The sequence below is a fragment of the Colobus angolensis genome, unplaced genomic scaffold (assembly GCF_000951035.1).
Source record: "Colobus angolensis palliatus isolate OR3802 unplaced genomic scaffold, Cang.pa_1.0 Scaffold208, whole genome shotgun sequence".
In the NCBI taxonomy this organism is placed as follows: Eukaryota; Metazoa; Chordata; class Mammalia; order Primates; family Cercopithecidae; genus Colobus; species Colobus angolensis.
The window spans coordinates 1,293,681-1,307,160 of record NW_012115244.1 but is presented as its reverse complement, the minus strand read 5'-3'; the positions used below and the strand labels follow the sequence as shown (position 1 = coordinate 1,307,160).

At 58.4% G+C, this 13,480-nt stretch overlaps 1 protein-coding gene and 1 long non-coding RNA gene across 2 annotated transcripts; both read right to left on the bottom strand.

Moving 5' to 3' along the window:
• Positions 1 to 245: 245 nt before the first annotated feature.
• On the bottom strand, positions 246 to 1,413 carry LOC105511999. The gene is made up of 2 exons (XR_001001801.1): positions 1,335 to 1,413; positions 246 to 1,247 (listed from the first exon to the last, which is right to left on the bottom strand). It is a non-coding gene; the product is annotated as an uncharacterized LOC105511999 (long non-coding RNA).
• A 3,454-nt stretch (positions 1,414 to 4,867) lies between these two features.
• Positions 4,868 to 12,578, bottom strand: LOC105512018 (chromosome unknown open reading frame, human C22orf34). The gene is given in 7 exon segments (XM_011942272.1): positions 4,868 to 5,280; positions 5,569 to 5,720; positions 5,722 to 5,868; positions 6,044 to 6,122; positions 11,763 to 11,990; positions 12,070 to 12,228; positions 12,377 to 12,578. Coding segments are annotated over 7 exon segments (1,380 nt in total).
• Between the last annotated feature and the right edge of the window lie 902 nt (positions 12,579 to 13,480).

Sequence of the window (13,480 nt, the reverse complement as noted above, 5' to 3'; positions counted from 1 at the left end):
CTCCTTACCAAGCCCTTCCCTGGAGCCGCCTCACCTCCCAAAGGGCTCCTCTCTCTTGTTCTTCAAAAGTTAACCCCAATGACCTGCGGCAAACGGCACATGGCACACGGCACACGGGACTGGCTTTGCATTTTGCTTTAATTGGAAAGCAAGGCAAGTGTGGGAGGGATTTGTTTGTATTCACGGCATCAATAATTTAACATGAAAAGAGAGAAAATAAAAGAACATGCAATCCACACATGCAAATCTGGCTGAAATTTATTACTTATGATAATAAAAAAAGACTTTAATTAGGCATCAACTATGCTATTTTAAGAAAGGAAGGGGGCATGGGACGTGATTCCTGTGTTCCCTACATGACAATCTTAAAAAGATAGAACTTGAGGAAGGAAATACATCAAAAAAATTAACAGGAGTTGTCTCTGGAGAGCCAACTTATGGATGATTTATTTTAATTTTCTTCTTTGTTTATTTCATAGTATTTCAATATTTCCCTCTATAATGAGCATTTTTTAGTTCTATAATAGAGACAGGTTTTAAAATAAGAGATGACTCAGAACGGAAGTCTATTCATTAAAACATCCTATGCCTAGTTAAGATTGCTAACGTCACTACCTGCAATTTCTCCACAGAACTTTCAAAGGCAGAAGGAACAGCTCCACCTGGGGCCTCGTGTGCTCATCCGAGGTTGAATTCGACTCTGCTCCTAAAATGAAGGCACTGCCTCTGACCCCGCAGAGACTGAGGCGCTCCCAGTCTGAGGTCTGGCCCCAGCGGGAGGAGGAGCTCCCTGGAGGGACTCTGCACGGTTTCTCTGGGACGGAGACGTCCCACCTGGACATGAAGGGACAGTGAGGGGTGCAGGCCCCCCCGGTACCCGCACTCCACAATCTGAACATAATCCAGGCTGATGGAGGTGGTTTAAGACAGGAAACCACAGCCCCAGGGCTGCACGATGCAGACGAGAACAGGAGCCGCTTCCCCACAGGCTGCGTCCTGCAAGGTCCACGGAGCTCTTCCCTCTCCCCGCTGCAGGGACCTGACTGCAGACACCGTCTTCACTGACACGGACACGACGCGCACTCGGGGCTGCCTGGCTAGAGCTCTGCCCGCGGCACGTCAGCCCCTCCACTTCCGTCTGACAGGTGGCGGCCGTGCGTGCCACGCGAGACCAGTCCTGCGCGTGGATCTGGACGAGACAACTGCGCAAAGGGTTGTGAATCCCGCTGGCCAGGGAGGATCGTCTCCTGTGCAGAAGGAGGCGCGCTCAGAACACGGCAGAAGCCGGGGGCTCCCACCAGGCTGCGCCCAAGACACCTCCCGTCATGATTCACCAAACACCACAGCCTGCAAAGAAGGAAGTCCACACCTCTGCGGAGAACACCGCGGCGCTGCCGGTCAATCCGAGCCGGGGACATCATTGCTACCAGGGTGGAGGGGGAATACAGGCAAAATAAAGCGCATCTCCTAGAATTCCTGCCATCCAACAGCATTGCCCGATTCCATTTCCCAAATCGTCACCACTTTCTAAAAACGTCACGGAGGAGGATGCTTCCTAACAACTCAGGGGTCCATAAACTTGGCATCATGTGGTCCAAAGTCTCTGGAGCGTGGAAAGCGATCTTCTCTAATCCCGGGGCCATCCTTTCTGGGACAGAAATGAGAGACCCCAGAAAGTCCCTGGATGCTCCCCAGGGGACTGAGGGGTGGTCTGTGGCACCGTGCGTTCTGAGAGGGGGTCTCCCTAGAGGTGGGGAGCGGGGAGGCCGGGCACGGCACCCTCTGGGTTCAGAGCTCCTCACAGCCTGCGCCAGTGCACAGCAGGATGGAAACAGTCCCGGGAGCAGAAGGTCCCAGCAGTGGAATTCCCCTCCACCTGGACCAGGCCTGCAGGAGATCCAGGCACTGACAGGCGGGGACATTTTAGAATCTTTTCAGGAAAAGATAAAGAAAGAAACAAGAGCAACAGGAGACCAGAAGCAAGGGCTTCTACTGCAGACAGTGGTGCCGCCAGGCCTGGAGCGGAAGCTACCCAGGAAGCCCCAGGCTCCGGAGCCTCCAGGCACGGGCAGCGTCGGGTGGCTGGGAGCCCCTCAGACTGTCCCTGTCCCGGTGGTCTCCAGCCCCCGACTGCCCCTCGCCCAGGGGTCCCATTTTCTTCACCCATTCCTCTGTGGACACGCCTGCTGGCATCATGGAGATCTTCTTGGTGCTCAGAACACAACAGAGCTTCCTTCACTCAGTTTGAATGCATCAAAGTGTGACTTCTCCCTGCCTCCTCGGCTGTGCTTGGGAGCCGAGAACATCTCCAGGAAGCCCACGGGCTTCCGGGGGGAGGAGGCAGGCTGCAGACGCGTGAGGCCCTGCCACTGAAGGACCTGGAGAGGAGGAGCTCACGGGGGCCGTTGCTCATGTTGGGAGCTGTGGCCGGAGGGGCACAAACGCTGCTTACCTGGGACTTCTCCCAAACAACAAGAGACACACCTTGAAAACAAGTCAGGTTCAGGCCCCTGGTGCCGCAGAACTGAGCCTTGGCAGAGCTCACACCGAACGCGGCTCAAACTCACGGCCCCCAACACCCGCTCCCTGTTCAGCAGAAATTGTCTCCTTGGTAGAAATCCTGTCAAGAACTTTCCCACTGTTCCCATTAATCCCAGAGGCAAGCTCCCCCCGCTTTCCAGGCATGTTTTTATGTAAACAAAGTGGTTAATTAGACAATTTGCTAAGCTGTTTAAAATGCATTTTGCTTTAAAAGAACAAGTAATCACAATATAAAAATCACAGCATTTCTAATATGTCAACTAATTCCTCCATCATATTTTTAGAAAAAATTGATTTACATAATTTATTAATATGCCTCTTCTAATTTCATTCATAAATAAGTAATTGCATCTTAACTCCCATTTGATAGATGGGAAAGATTGCAGAGCTGGGAAAACAGGAATTGTTGCACCCTTTGGGGGAAAATCAGGAAGCAGAGAGCCAGGTCGGGGCTCCGGGCCATCAGGAGGATTCCGGGAAAGCTGCCGTCTGTGCGTGTTCCCCGCGGCCCAGTCACAGAGCTCTCCTCACAAGCTTGGTTCTAGTCTATGAACGTGATCCGTAATTTTGATCAACGATTCAAATTATAAATATTAATCAAAAAGGAGAAGGCAGGCAAACTCCAGGCATTTGTTTGAGGCAATAAGCATCTGGCTGAAGTTGTCATTAGCTGGGTCACTGACAGCCCCACAGCGGCCGGCCGACCACACAGGTCAGCCACGGTGGACACCAGGTTCCCCAGACCCAGGGCTGCCAGGAGCGGAGGAGCTCATTGGCAGCCGAATCCTCAGGATTCAGCCCTCAGCCGAAACCAGCCACCTCCACCAAGGTCAGGCCCACCCCGAGATGCTGGAAGAATGTGCACGCTCGCTGGGGCACCCTCCTCTTCCTCTCCTGCACAAAGAGCAGTGCAGCCGAACCCTCAGCACAGCAGAGCCACAGGACAGATGCCGTGCACGCCCAGACCTGCGGGGCCACAGCCAGGCCTGGGCGGGGAAGGACGGGGACCCAGGCCTCAGGATGGGGAAGGTGGTGGAGACCCTGCTCTGAGCCTTCTGAGCTGGAGGCCCCGGCTTGGAAGCCAGGCATGGCCCCACCTTTTGGGTAACACCTCCCCGCCCTGGGGCCTGCCCCCAGCTTCTCCTGAACATGCCTGTCCCTGGAAGTGCACCACATGAAATCTTCCAGAAGGCACCTGCTGAGAGAGGGAAGGGATGTCCATGGGTACTGCAGGGCTGAAAGCCATCAAGGGAGACAGGTGCAGCACATAAGCAATGCCAGTGATGCAGGAGCTGCCCGGACACCTGCTCAGGAGAGCGAGAACCCAGCTCGGCCCACGCCAGGGACCAAAGGCCCTGTGAAGTGGCCATGCTGGTGGCTGTGGTGTAAGGCAGGACAGTGCCAGCTGACCTGCTCTCGGGAGCCCAGGAGACCCTGAACTGGCCACAGTGAAGAGTGGGCAGCAGCCTCACTGAAGCTGGGGTGGCCGGGCGGTGTGGGCAGGGCTGGCGGCCAGGTGCCATCACAGAGCCAGGCCCCCCATGGCGGAAGGGGGCCCTGACTGTCAGGAGGAAGGCAGGGCCGCTGTGGGGCTGAGCAGCAGACTGAGTGGTGTACAGGAGCCTGCCCCACAGAGGTGGGTGTGAAGGCCAGTAGCACCCAAGCCCCGGGGGCAGGAGAGGTGGGCAGCAGCTCCACCCACCCCACTAAGGTGGTCGAGACAGAGGCTGGGGCCACAGGCAGCCGCCCAGCAACACCAGCATCCCATGCCCAGCCTCCTCCCTGGGCCAGGTTCCACATGCAGAATCCAGACAGGGGAGGGGAAGAAAGAACCGGAAACACACAGAGGGCTTGGGCAAGGGTCCCCCTGGCCCTCCCAAGGGGCGCTGGGGAGGAAGGGTCTGTCCAAACGGTCAGGGCGGTGGGCTGGGGACAGAGCAGACGCCGGCGTCAGGGAATTGCAGCCTCGTGGCATCCCCGTGGAGCAGAGCAGGGAACGGGAAATGAATGGCGACCTTCCAGACAGAGCTCACGGAACTCCGAGGGGCCATTTCCCAGATCCCCAATACGTCACTGGGATAGCCCAGTTGTCCTGATCCGTAGGGAAGTTCACCTTGAACCTTCCAGAATGTCCTTTTCCCACCCAGCTGCTGAGCGAGGGAGACAGTGAGAGAGAGAGAAACCTAAAGAGACAGTGAGATACAGACGGACACAGAGACAGTGACACAGAGAGACAGAGAATTGAATGCGTTGTCACGCCCCAGGTGGACGGCAGAGGCCGGCCCCCACACAAGTCGTCAGGGGTGCAGAGGGGCCTGGCTCTCCCCTAGTCGGTTCCCGAGTCTGGCCTCTGCAAATCCAACAGGCCCTGGATGGGCCAGCGGCTGCGGCTGACAGACCTGCCAGTAACCCAGGGGCCCCGCACCCCTTGATGGCTGCGTAGGGTGAGAGCTCTGGACTTGGGTGATCTCTGAGGAGCTGCCCTAGCCCCAGAGCCCCCGCCAGGCAGGTGAGGCCTCTGCTGTGCCCCATCCTGGCCTTCTCCCCACAGCTGCCCCCGCAACCACTCCACGACAGACACACCTCCCACGTCTGTATTGGACCCAGGGGCTGTGGAGCTCAGGGACATCTGTGGTGACCCGGTCACGTGTCTCAAGCCAGGTGGCTGAAGGCAAACAGCCCACTGTTGCTGCAAACCATTTCCCTCCACCTCAAAGCTGCCCCCGGTCACTGGTGCCCCTGGAGGAAGGTTCTGGGGGGTCCCAAGTTGGGTGAGGGACAAAGGGTCACAGACACTGGCCTTGTGGGCACTTTGCCCCCTCTCCCCTTGTCCTGAGAGCAAGCTGGTCCCATGCCTAGGGGCTGCAACGGAGAGCCAGGGCCCCCTACAGATGCAGCGCCCCTTCCAAGGACTCATGGCACCTCAAGCTTCCCAGGGCATGGGGGTGCCACTTTCCCGCCCAGCGAGTCCACCTTACAGAAACCCTCAGGTGCCGTCCAGACCCTACTCAAGTCCGGGCCCCTCACTTCCAACTCTCCTTTCCATCCTCTGCTCCCCTGGTCTCTCCCCAGGGCCCTGCTCAGGGGTGCTGGCCTTTGGGGGGAGGCACAGTGTCTGGAGGATGGGCGTCTCCTCATTGGGCCTTCCATCCAGGCCCCTGGCCAAGCACAGGGGATGTGCAGACAGCGTTTATGAACTGAGGGCAGAAGTGACAGCAGCCACAGGCTCCTGTGTCTCCCTTGTGCCCTGAAAGCACCTCGGTCAAGGGGTCAGGCTGGGTTCACAGCTCTCACTGGTGACCTGGGCTCAGCGGCCCCCGGCTTTTTCTGGAAGACACAGCACAGAAAACTGATGAAGCTGGCCAGGCTCCCTCCAGAGCCCTCAGGGACGTGGGAGACCACCAAGACCAGAGGAACATAAATCTCACAGCCTCGGACACTGCCCGGCTATAAATACATTTTTCACCCTCCATTTATCACAGCTGCCTCTGATGACACCCACCTGGTGTGGGGCTGATTGTCGCAGCTCTGCCCCTCAGCACCTCCCTGCAGCACTGTCCCCAATCCATCTCTGATGTCATCTGCAGACAGCAGCACAAAACTGCTGCCAACCCCCAAACGGCCACCCTGACCCCAGGCTGATGGTGCCGTCCTAGGACAGTCTCTGCCTGGGCGCCGGGTCTCACACTCCAGGAATTTTCTGCTGTGAGGTCTTTGGGCCCCCTCTCCCTGTTAGCCCACGTCCCACCCCTGCTGCCACCTTTGGGACCCTCTCCCTGTTAGCCCACGTCCCATCCCTGCTGCCACCTTTGGGACCCTCTCCCTGTTAGCCCACGTCCCATCCTGCTCCCACCAGAGGAAGTGCCTTCTGGGGGGACATTTCTGAGCCACCGACGCTACACATTTACTACTAACCCAAGCCGCAAACCGTTTGTATCCATTTAAAGCGTTGAAAGGATAAAACCAACAACCTATAATTCTGTACCCAATTAAATTATCTTCCTAAAGTGGAGGAGAAATAATGGATAAATGGAGAAAGAAGTGGATAAATGGAGAAGCGGATAATAGCAACCACATATTTGGCGATTATCGCTTATGGATAAGTAAAATGAATGACACCAAAGTTGTAAGAGATTGGAACACTCTGCCATGAGGCAATTGCACTGCCTGTGACGCGGCACCACGCTATTTAAAGCGAACCTGTATTCGCTGTAAATGCGTATTGCAAACTCTACAACAACCAATAAAAAAGTAGAAAGAAAACAAGAAGTGTAACTGATTTGCTGAGAGAGAGAGAGAGCGAAATCATACAAAATTCTCAATCAAAACCAGAGAAGGAAGAAAAAGAGTGGAAGACAAAAAAGAAACAGAGACTGAGGAACAGCAAACAGTAACCAACGTGGCCAACAGGAAGCCAGCTATGTGGATGATCACTTCAGAAGTCAGGGGTTGACGTGCAGCCACTGAAAGAGAGAGACTGGGCCGGGTTCAGTGGCTCACGCCTGTAACCCAGCACTTTGGGAAGCCGAGGCGGGAAGATCACAAGGTCAGGAGCTCGAGACCAGCCTGGCCAGTATGATGAAACCCTGTCTCTACTAAAAATAAAAAATAAAAAAATTAGCCGAGCATGGTGGTGCATGCCTGTAGTCGCACCTACTCGGGAGGCTGAGGCAGGAGAATCGCTTGAACCAGGGAGGCGGAGGTTGCAGTGAGCTGAGATCACACCAACGCACTCCAGCCCGGGTGACAGAAAGAGAATCCTCAGACCCATGCTCCATGCAGGGGGGATCCACCGGGGCCCACGGTCCGTGCAGGGGGCTCCATCCACAGGCTCCGCTCCAAAATGTACATTTTGGATGTAAACAGTTTCCTTTCCAGGTTTTCCCAGGCAGGTAGGAATTCAGGCAAACGCACAGGATCCCTGGCGGCCTGTTGGACCAGGGTCCCGCCTGCTGCTGGAATCTCAGAAAGAATGAGTCATGGCTCTGGACCCCCACAAAGTCAGGGCAGGGGTGCCCCCCAGGAGCTGGAGAGGAAAAGCTGAGGGTCAGAGAATGGGCAACAGGGCATGGGGCAGGGCAGCTGGAGACAAGAGGGACAGTCAGGTCAGCCCCGGGCATCGCCCAGGAACACGGGTCCTCCCTGACAGGGAACTCAGGGACAGGTGGCTCAGGGGGCCTTCCAGGTTCTCTCAACGGGGGATGAAGCCCTCATGCCAACCAGGCTCAGGGATCCCGGAGGAGGCAGAGGCAGAAGGAGGCTCAGCTTGAGCTGCCCAGGTCTCTGGGAGGCTCCTGTCCTGTTTCAGGCTCCTCGACCCAGCAATGTCACCACGCTGCCCTTACAGGGAAGGGACAGGACATGGCACATGCAGCTGCTTGGGTACAAAAGCCCAGGCAGAGCCCAGGATGCAGAATGAATGGACGGGAGCAAGGCGTGGGGGGCCCTTGCGGTCGGCCCACCCATGACTCCAAGCCCGCGGCTCCCTGCTGTGGGACCAGCTGGGACAAAGGGAACACCGCCCACTCTGACACTCATAGAAAGGATTCGGGTCAGCCCACGGACCCCCAGTGGGCAGGGACCCCCACACCTGCCACCCGACAGAGAATCGGCCGCTTGAGTCTCCAGGATGGGAGGCAGCTGGGTCGTAAATTGGCTTCTCGCTTTCGGGGACCCTAAGTGTAGCATTTCCTTCAACTTCAGGCAAACACTTTGTCCCAGAACATCTTTGTTCCTATTTCCCCGCCCCCCTGACTGCACCGGACACCCCCTGAAACCAGAGCCTCCCCTCGAGCACTGCCAGGTGACGCTGAGTCCTCCTCAGTCCTCCAGCCCTCGCCCTCTGTGGGAACAGCCACTGTCACCGCCTTCCAGGGCGGCCGCTGTCGTCTGTGCTCACAGCTCCCATGCTCATCCTCGCTCAGCAAACTGCAGTCAGCTCTGACGACGGCCTAGTTAAGGGCACCCACCCAGCGACACCCCTGCTATGCAGACAGGAAGCGTCGTCACCAACTGGACAGATCGCTGCCAGAAACAACTGGGTGTGTTTTGGGGACGCCTCCTAATTGAACTGACGCACCCAGGAATCAGGGTGGTGGAGGCCAGCTCGCCGCAGGGAAGGCCGCCCCGCCTTCCAGGCCTCCTAATTAGGACTGAATGCTTCGTTTTCTCTGCACGCAGGCGGGGGTCATGGGTCAAGCACTGAGACTTACTCCGTAATTCGAGTTAATGAAGGATTCCCAGGGGCAGCTCTGTGGATGCATCCAGGAGGCACGGGCCTCTGGCGGAGCCTGACAGCTGTGGGTGGACAGCATCGAGCACGCCTTTAATTGCTGCCAAATTTTAGTCCTAGGTCTTAATGACAGCAGCCCTGGCTCCAGAGTGTGAGGCTCTCTGGGAGAGTCAGGGTCTCCATGTGGGGGGCTCCACTGCGTGAGCGGGAGGAGCACAGAGCAAGATGGTGGGCAGTGGCTGGAGGTCCCAGAGCTGCACCCAGACCCTCCTGGGCTGGACCAGAGGCTGCTGTATGTGGTCCCTGTTCACTGAGCCTGCAGGAGGCAGAGAAATGGGGAGAGTCCATGCTCCTCTCAGACCCTGTCACAGAACAAACAGCACTGGTCTGGAGCAGGGAGGCTGGGGTGCAGGACTGGGTTGGAACAGGGAGTCTGGGGTGCAGGGCTGGGTTAGAACAGGGAGGCTGGGGTGCAGGGCTGGGCTGGAGCAGGGAGGCTGGGGTGCAGGGCTAGGCTGGAGCAGGGAGGCTGGGGTGCAGGGCTGGGTTAGAACAGAGAGCCTGGGGTGCAGGGCTAGGCTGCAGCAGGGAGGCTGGGGTGCAGGGCTGGGTTGGAGCAGGGAGGCTGGGGTGCAGGGCTGGGCTGGAGCAGGGAGGCTAGGGTGCAGGGCTGGGTTGGAGCAGGGAGTCTGGGGTGCAGGGCTGGGCTGGAGCAGGGAGTCTGGGGTGCAGGGCTGGGCTGGAGCAGGGAGGCTGGGGTGCAGGGCTGGGTTAGAACAGGGAGCCTGCGGTGCAGGGCTAGGCTGGAGCAGGGAGGCTGGGGTGGAGGGCTGGGTTGGAGCAGGGAGGCTGGGGTGCAGGATTGGGCTGGAGCAGAGACGCTGGGGTGCAGGGCTGGTCTGGAGCAAGGAGGCTGGGGTGCAGGGCTGGCCAGCCTCAGAACGTGTGTGGGCCTCAGCCCTGGCAGGTGGAGGTGTGGGCTCCCTGCTGGGCCACTTAGATGGATCTGCCGTTTTCTCATGAGCTCATCCCTTTTGGGCTATGAGGCCCACGGGCAGGGCTTTAATACCCTATGTGCTGTTTCCAGAGCCTTCTCCCTGGTGCGGCTCCAGACAGCCTCTCCAACCCCTTAGATTCTGCTGGACACACATATGGCCCTTGAGCCACAGAGGGTGGTGATGCCCGCAGCCCCTGTCCACCCACAGCACAAGTGTTGGCCAGGCCTCATCCCTGCTTCAGTCCCCAGAGGAGACCTTGGGCCGCAGACCAGTCCCTGTCCCTTCAGAGTGGGGTTAATTCTGCAATTCCCCTGCCTACAGCCCCAACCCACAGAAACATCCACCACGAGCCTTGGTAATCACACCTGGTGCCTGATGGAGACCAGCGGCTCTGAGCTCCCAGGAAAGTGGCCGGGGCCTGGGACCTGTTCCCAGGAAGCCCAGCATGGCTCCATGCCCCACAACCTGGAGGGGTGGGAGGGGAGTCTAGGTCACGATGGCTGCACTCTTGGCCCTTGGGGAGGAGTCCCCCACTACCACACCTGGCAAGGCTAGAAAGAGGCCTGGGTGTGGGGGAGGAGTTCAGGGAACCAAGCTCTGCGCAGACTCAGCAGGAGGATTTGGAATCGGAGCTGGGGTGTGGGGACGCTGGACAGATACCAGGGGAATCTACATACCCAGGAGAAGGGCCCAGAATGAGCAGGTGCCGGGACAGTCAAGAGCAGCCCTGGAAGGCGAGGTCACAGAGGGGGGTGACAATGTGGGCCCTGAGCACTCCGCTCTTCCCTGGATGGGGTCTGGGTTCCATGAAGCTGCCTATCCCAGGCCTCTGCAGCAGCGGCACGGGCAGAGCTGCCTCCCTCCAGTGAGGAGCAGGCAGGCGCCATGTGGGCCCTGGGCACCCTCCACAGGGGCTCCAGCTCCCACAAGGGGCTGCCCCATGGGCCCTGAGGAGCTACAGGCTCCTTCCCAGAGAAAAGCCCAGGAGTCAGCAGCTAATCCTCCCTCTTCCTCTGCAGCCCCCAGGGAAGGCAGGAGCGAGTGTGCCCCTCCACGACCCCATGCCCTATAGGGACCCCTGTGGGGAAGGAATCCGGCCTCATCTGCAGCTCCACCCCAGCCCCAGGGTGGATCTGAGCTGGGACTAGCCCCTCTGAGGGGTTCACCCTGAGCACCCTCCTTGGCAAGGCAAGTGTTTGGGACGCATCCTTCTGGGGAAACAGCGCTATGCTCCTTTCTCTGTTTCTCTAAAGATTTGAACTGAGGCCGGTTGCTCTGCCTGTGGGTATGAGCTTCAGACAGCACCTGGCTCTGAGGACAGAGGCCCTGGGCCCAACCCACGTGGACCCACCTCCTCTTGAAGATCTGGGCTAACTGGAAAGCAAAAATAATTACTCTTGTGCCAAAATGTCCTTGTAATTAGCAGTTCTGGGACATAAATGAATTGAAATACGTGATTTTTCAGGGTCCAGCCGGCTTCAGGACTGAAGCCCAGTGTGTGCGTTTCAGGGCATGCAGGGTGCAGGTGTTATGGGGCACATGCGTGTTTCAGGGCATCTGGGGTGCAGGTATTTCGGGGCACACGTGTTTCAGGGCATGTGGGGTGCAGGTGTTATGGGGCACATGCGTGTTTCAGGGCACACGGGGTGCAGGCGTTTCGGGGCACATGCGTGTGTTTCAGGGCACGCGTGGTGCAGGCGTTTCGGGGCACACGCGTGTGTTTCAGGGCACGCGTGGTGCAGGCGTTTCGGGGCACACGCGTGTGTTTCAGGGCACGCGGGGTGCAGGCATTTCGGGGGACACACGTGTGTTTCAGGGCACACAGGGTGCAGATCTCTTCACTAGGTGCAAAGCTCCCAACCCCCTCCCCGAGCCACCAGGGTAGGGCTCCCAGATCGGAGCAGCCCCTCCTCCGGCCAGGCAGGGTGTGGACCCTGCCCTGAATGCACTCAGCTTCCAGCCGATTCTGCCCCTCCCTCCATTCACCGCACCGGCAGGCGGCAGGCCGTGGGGAGGGCGTGCGTCTCGGCCCTCCCGCTGTGTCCAGTCTGGGCAGTGTCTCAAGACCACCCTGCGAGAGGCCTGGGCCGCGGCGCCCCCGTCCCTCTGCTCCGCGCGAGGCCGGGGATCCTGCTCTCCCGGAGCGAGGGCGTCCTGCAGGGACCAGCGGCCAAGCAGCAACCGGGGCCGGGCCTCACCCGAGGCGCCGATGACGGCTCCTGTTCGGAAGACACTGGCTCCCTGGTTTATGTATTTACTTAATTTTAAGTTAGGCTCCCCAGATCCCTAAGTCAACACCGGATTCTGTAAATCGTTGCGTAAGAGGAAAATCTGAGCCGATCGCAGGAAGCGCCGTCGCCGTGAAAGGCGGTGACTCAGCGCCACCTGCCGGGACGCGGCGGCCAAGCGAGCAGGTGTCAGGGAGGCCTGAGGCCGCGGGTCCTCGCGAGGGAACCGCTGTTTGCAGCAACAAAGGAGGAAACCAGGGCCGTGGCAGTTTGGAGAATTCTTCCACGAAATGCATGAAATTAGCTGGAATCATTTCAAGGGAAAAATCTGCCTCCAAATAGGGGCTCCTGCGTTTAGCAGAAGTGCGTTTCATTGCCATTGAGCAGGGCCTGGGGGCTGTGGGTTCCTGGAGGGAACCAGTCCAGGGCACCCAAGAGCTCCTGGGCAGAGGCGTCCTCCAGGGTCTGGAGTCCCCGCTCGAGCTGCCGAGCTGCGTCACACCGGCTGGGTTGGAAGCCTCCACTCAGCGGGAGAAACACAATCCCTGGCTCTGGTGTTTGTGGCAGTAAAATCCCCATCCCTGCGAAGCCCCTGGGCCCAGGCCAGGCCTTGCAAGAGGCCTCCCTTTGCTGGAGGAATCCCTGGGCCCTCGTGGACCCTGCAGGAGGCAGACGCTGGGGACAGGGTCTGGCCCACAGGCAGCTGCGTCCCTCCCCAGTCCTGGCATCTCTGCCTCCTCTGCTCTTTCTGATACCCCCACCCGCTCCCGCTGCCCAGCTGTGGAAACAGGTGGAGACCGCGCTCCGCCCTCAGAATCAGTGAAAGGGCCTGGACCCTGGGAACACACTGAGGACTGCCCAGGATCTCAGAAAAGGATGACAGCCGGGTCCCTTCCTTCTTTCATTCGTTTTTCAAGTTGTTGTTGTTGCTGTTGTTTTGAGACGGAGTCTGGCTCTGTCGCCCAGGCTGGCATGCAGTGGCGTGATCTCGGCTCACTGCAAGCTCCTCTCCCAGTTTCAAGCGATTCTCCTGCCTCAGCCTCCTGAGTAGCTGGGACTACAAGCGCCCACCACCACGCCCGGCTAATTTTTGTATTTTTAGTAGAGACAGGGTTTCACCGTGTTAGCCAGTCTGGTCTCAAACTTCTGACCTCAAGTGACCCGCCCGCCTCGGCCTCCCAAAGTGCTGGGATTATAGGCATGAGCCACTGCACCCGGCCGTGTTTTTTCAAATGTTGATGGCAGCTCAGTTGCCCCCCATTTCAATAAATGCCCCCCGAATCCTGTGTGAAGGCACATCAGGATGTGGATAACATGGCTTCATAAAGAGTGCCCTGTGGGGTCTCAAAGGATGCGTCAGACGCTGGTCACTGGAAATGATGGAAAAACACTCAGGCGTTTCCCATTCATGCTTCATCCACCCTCCACCCAACCCTCCACTCCCCTTTCACCCCGCTATGCAACTCTCGATCCACTCCCCA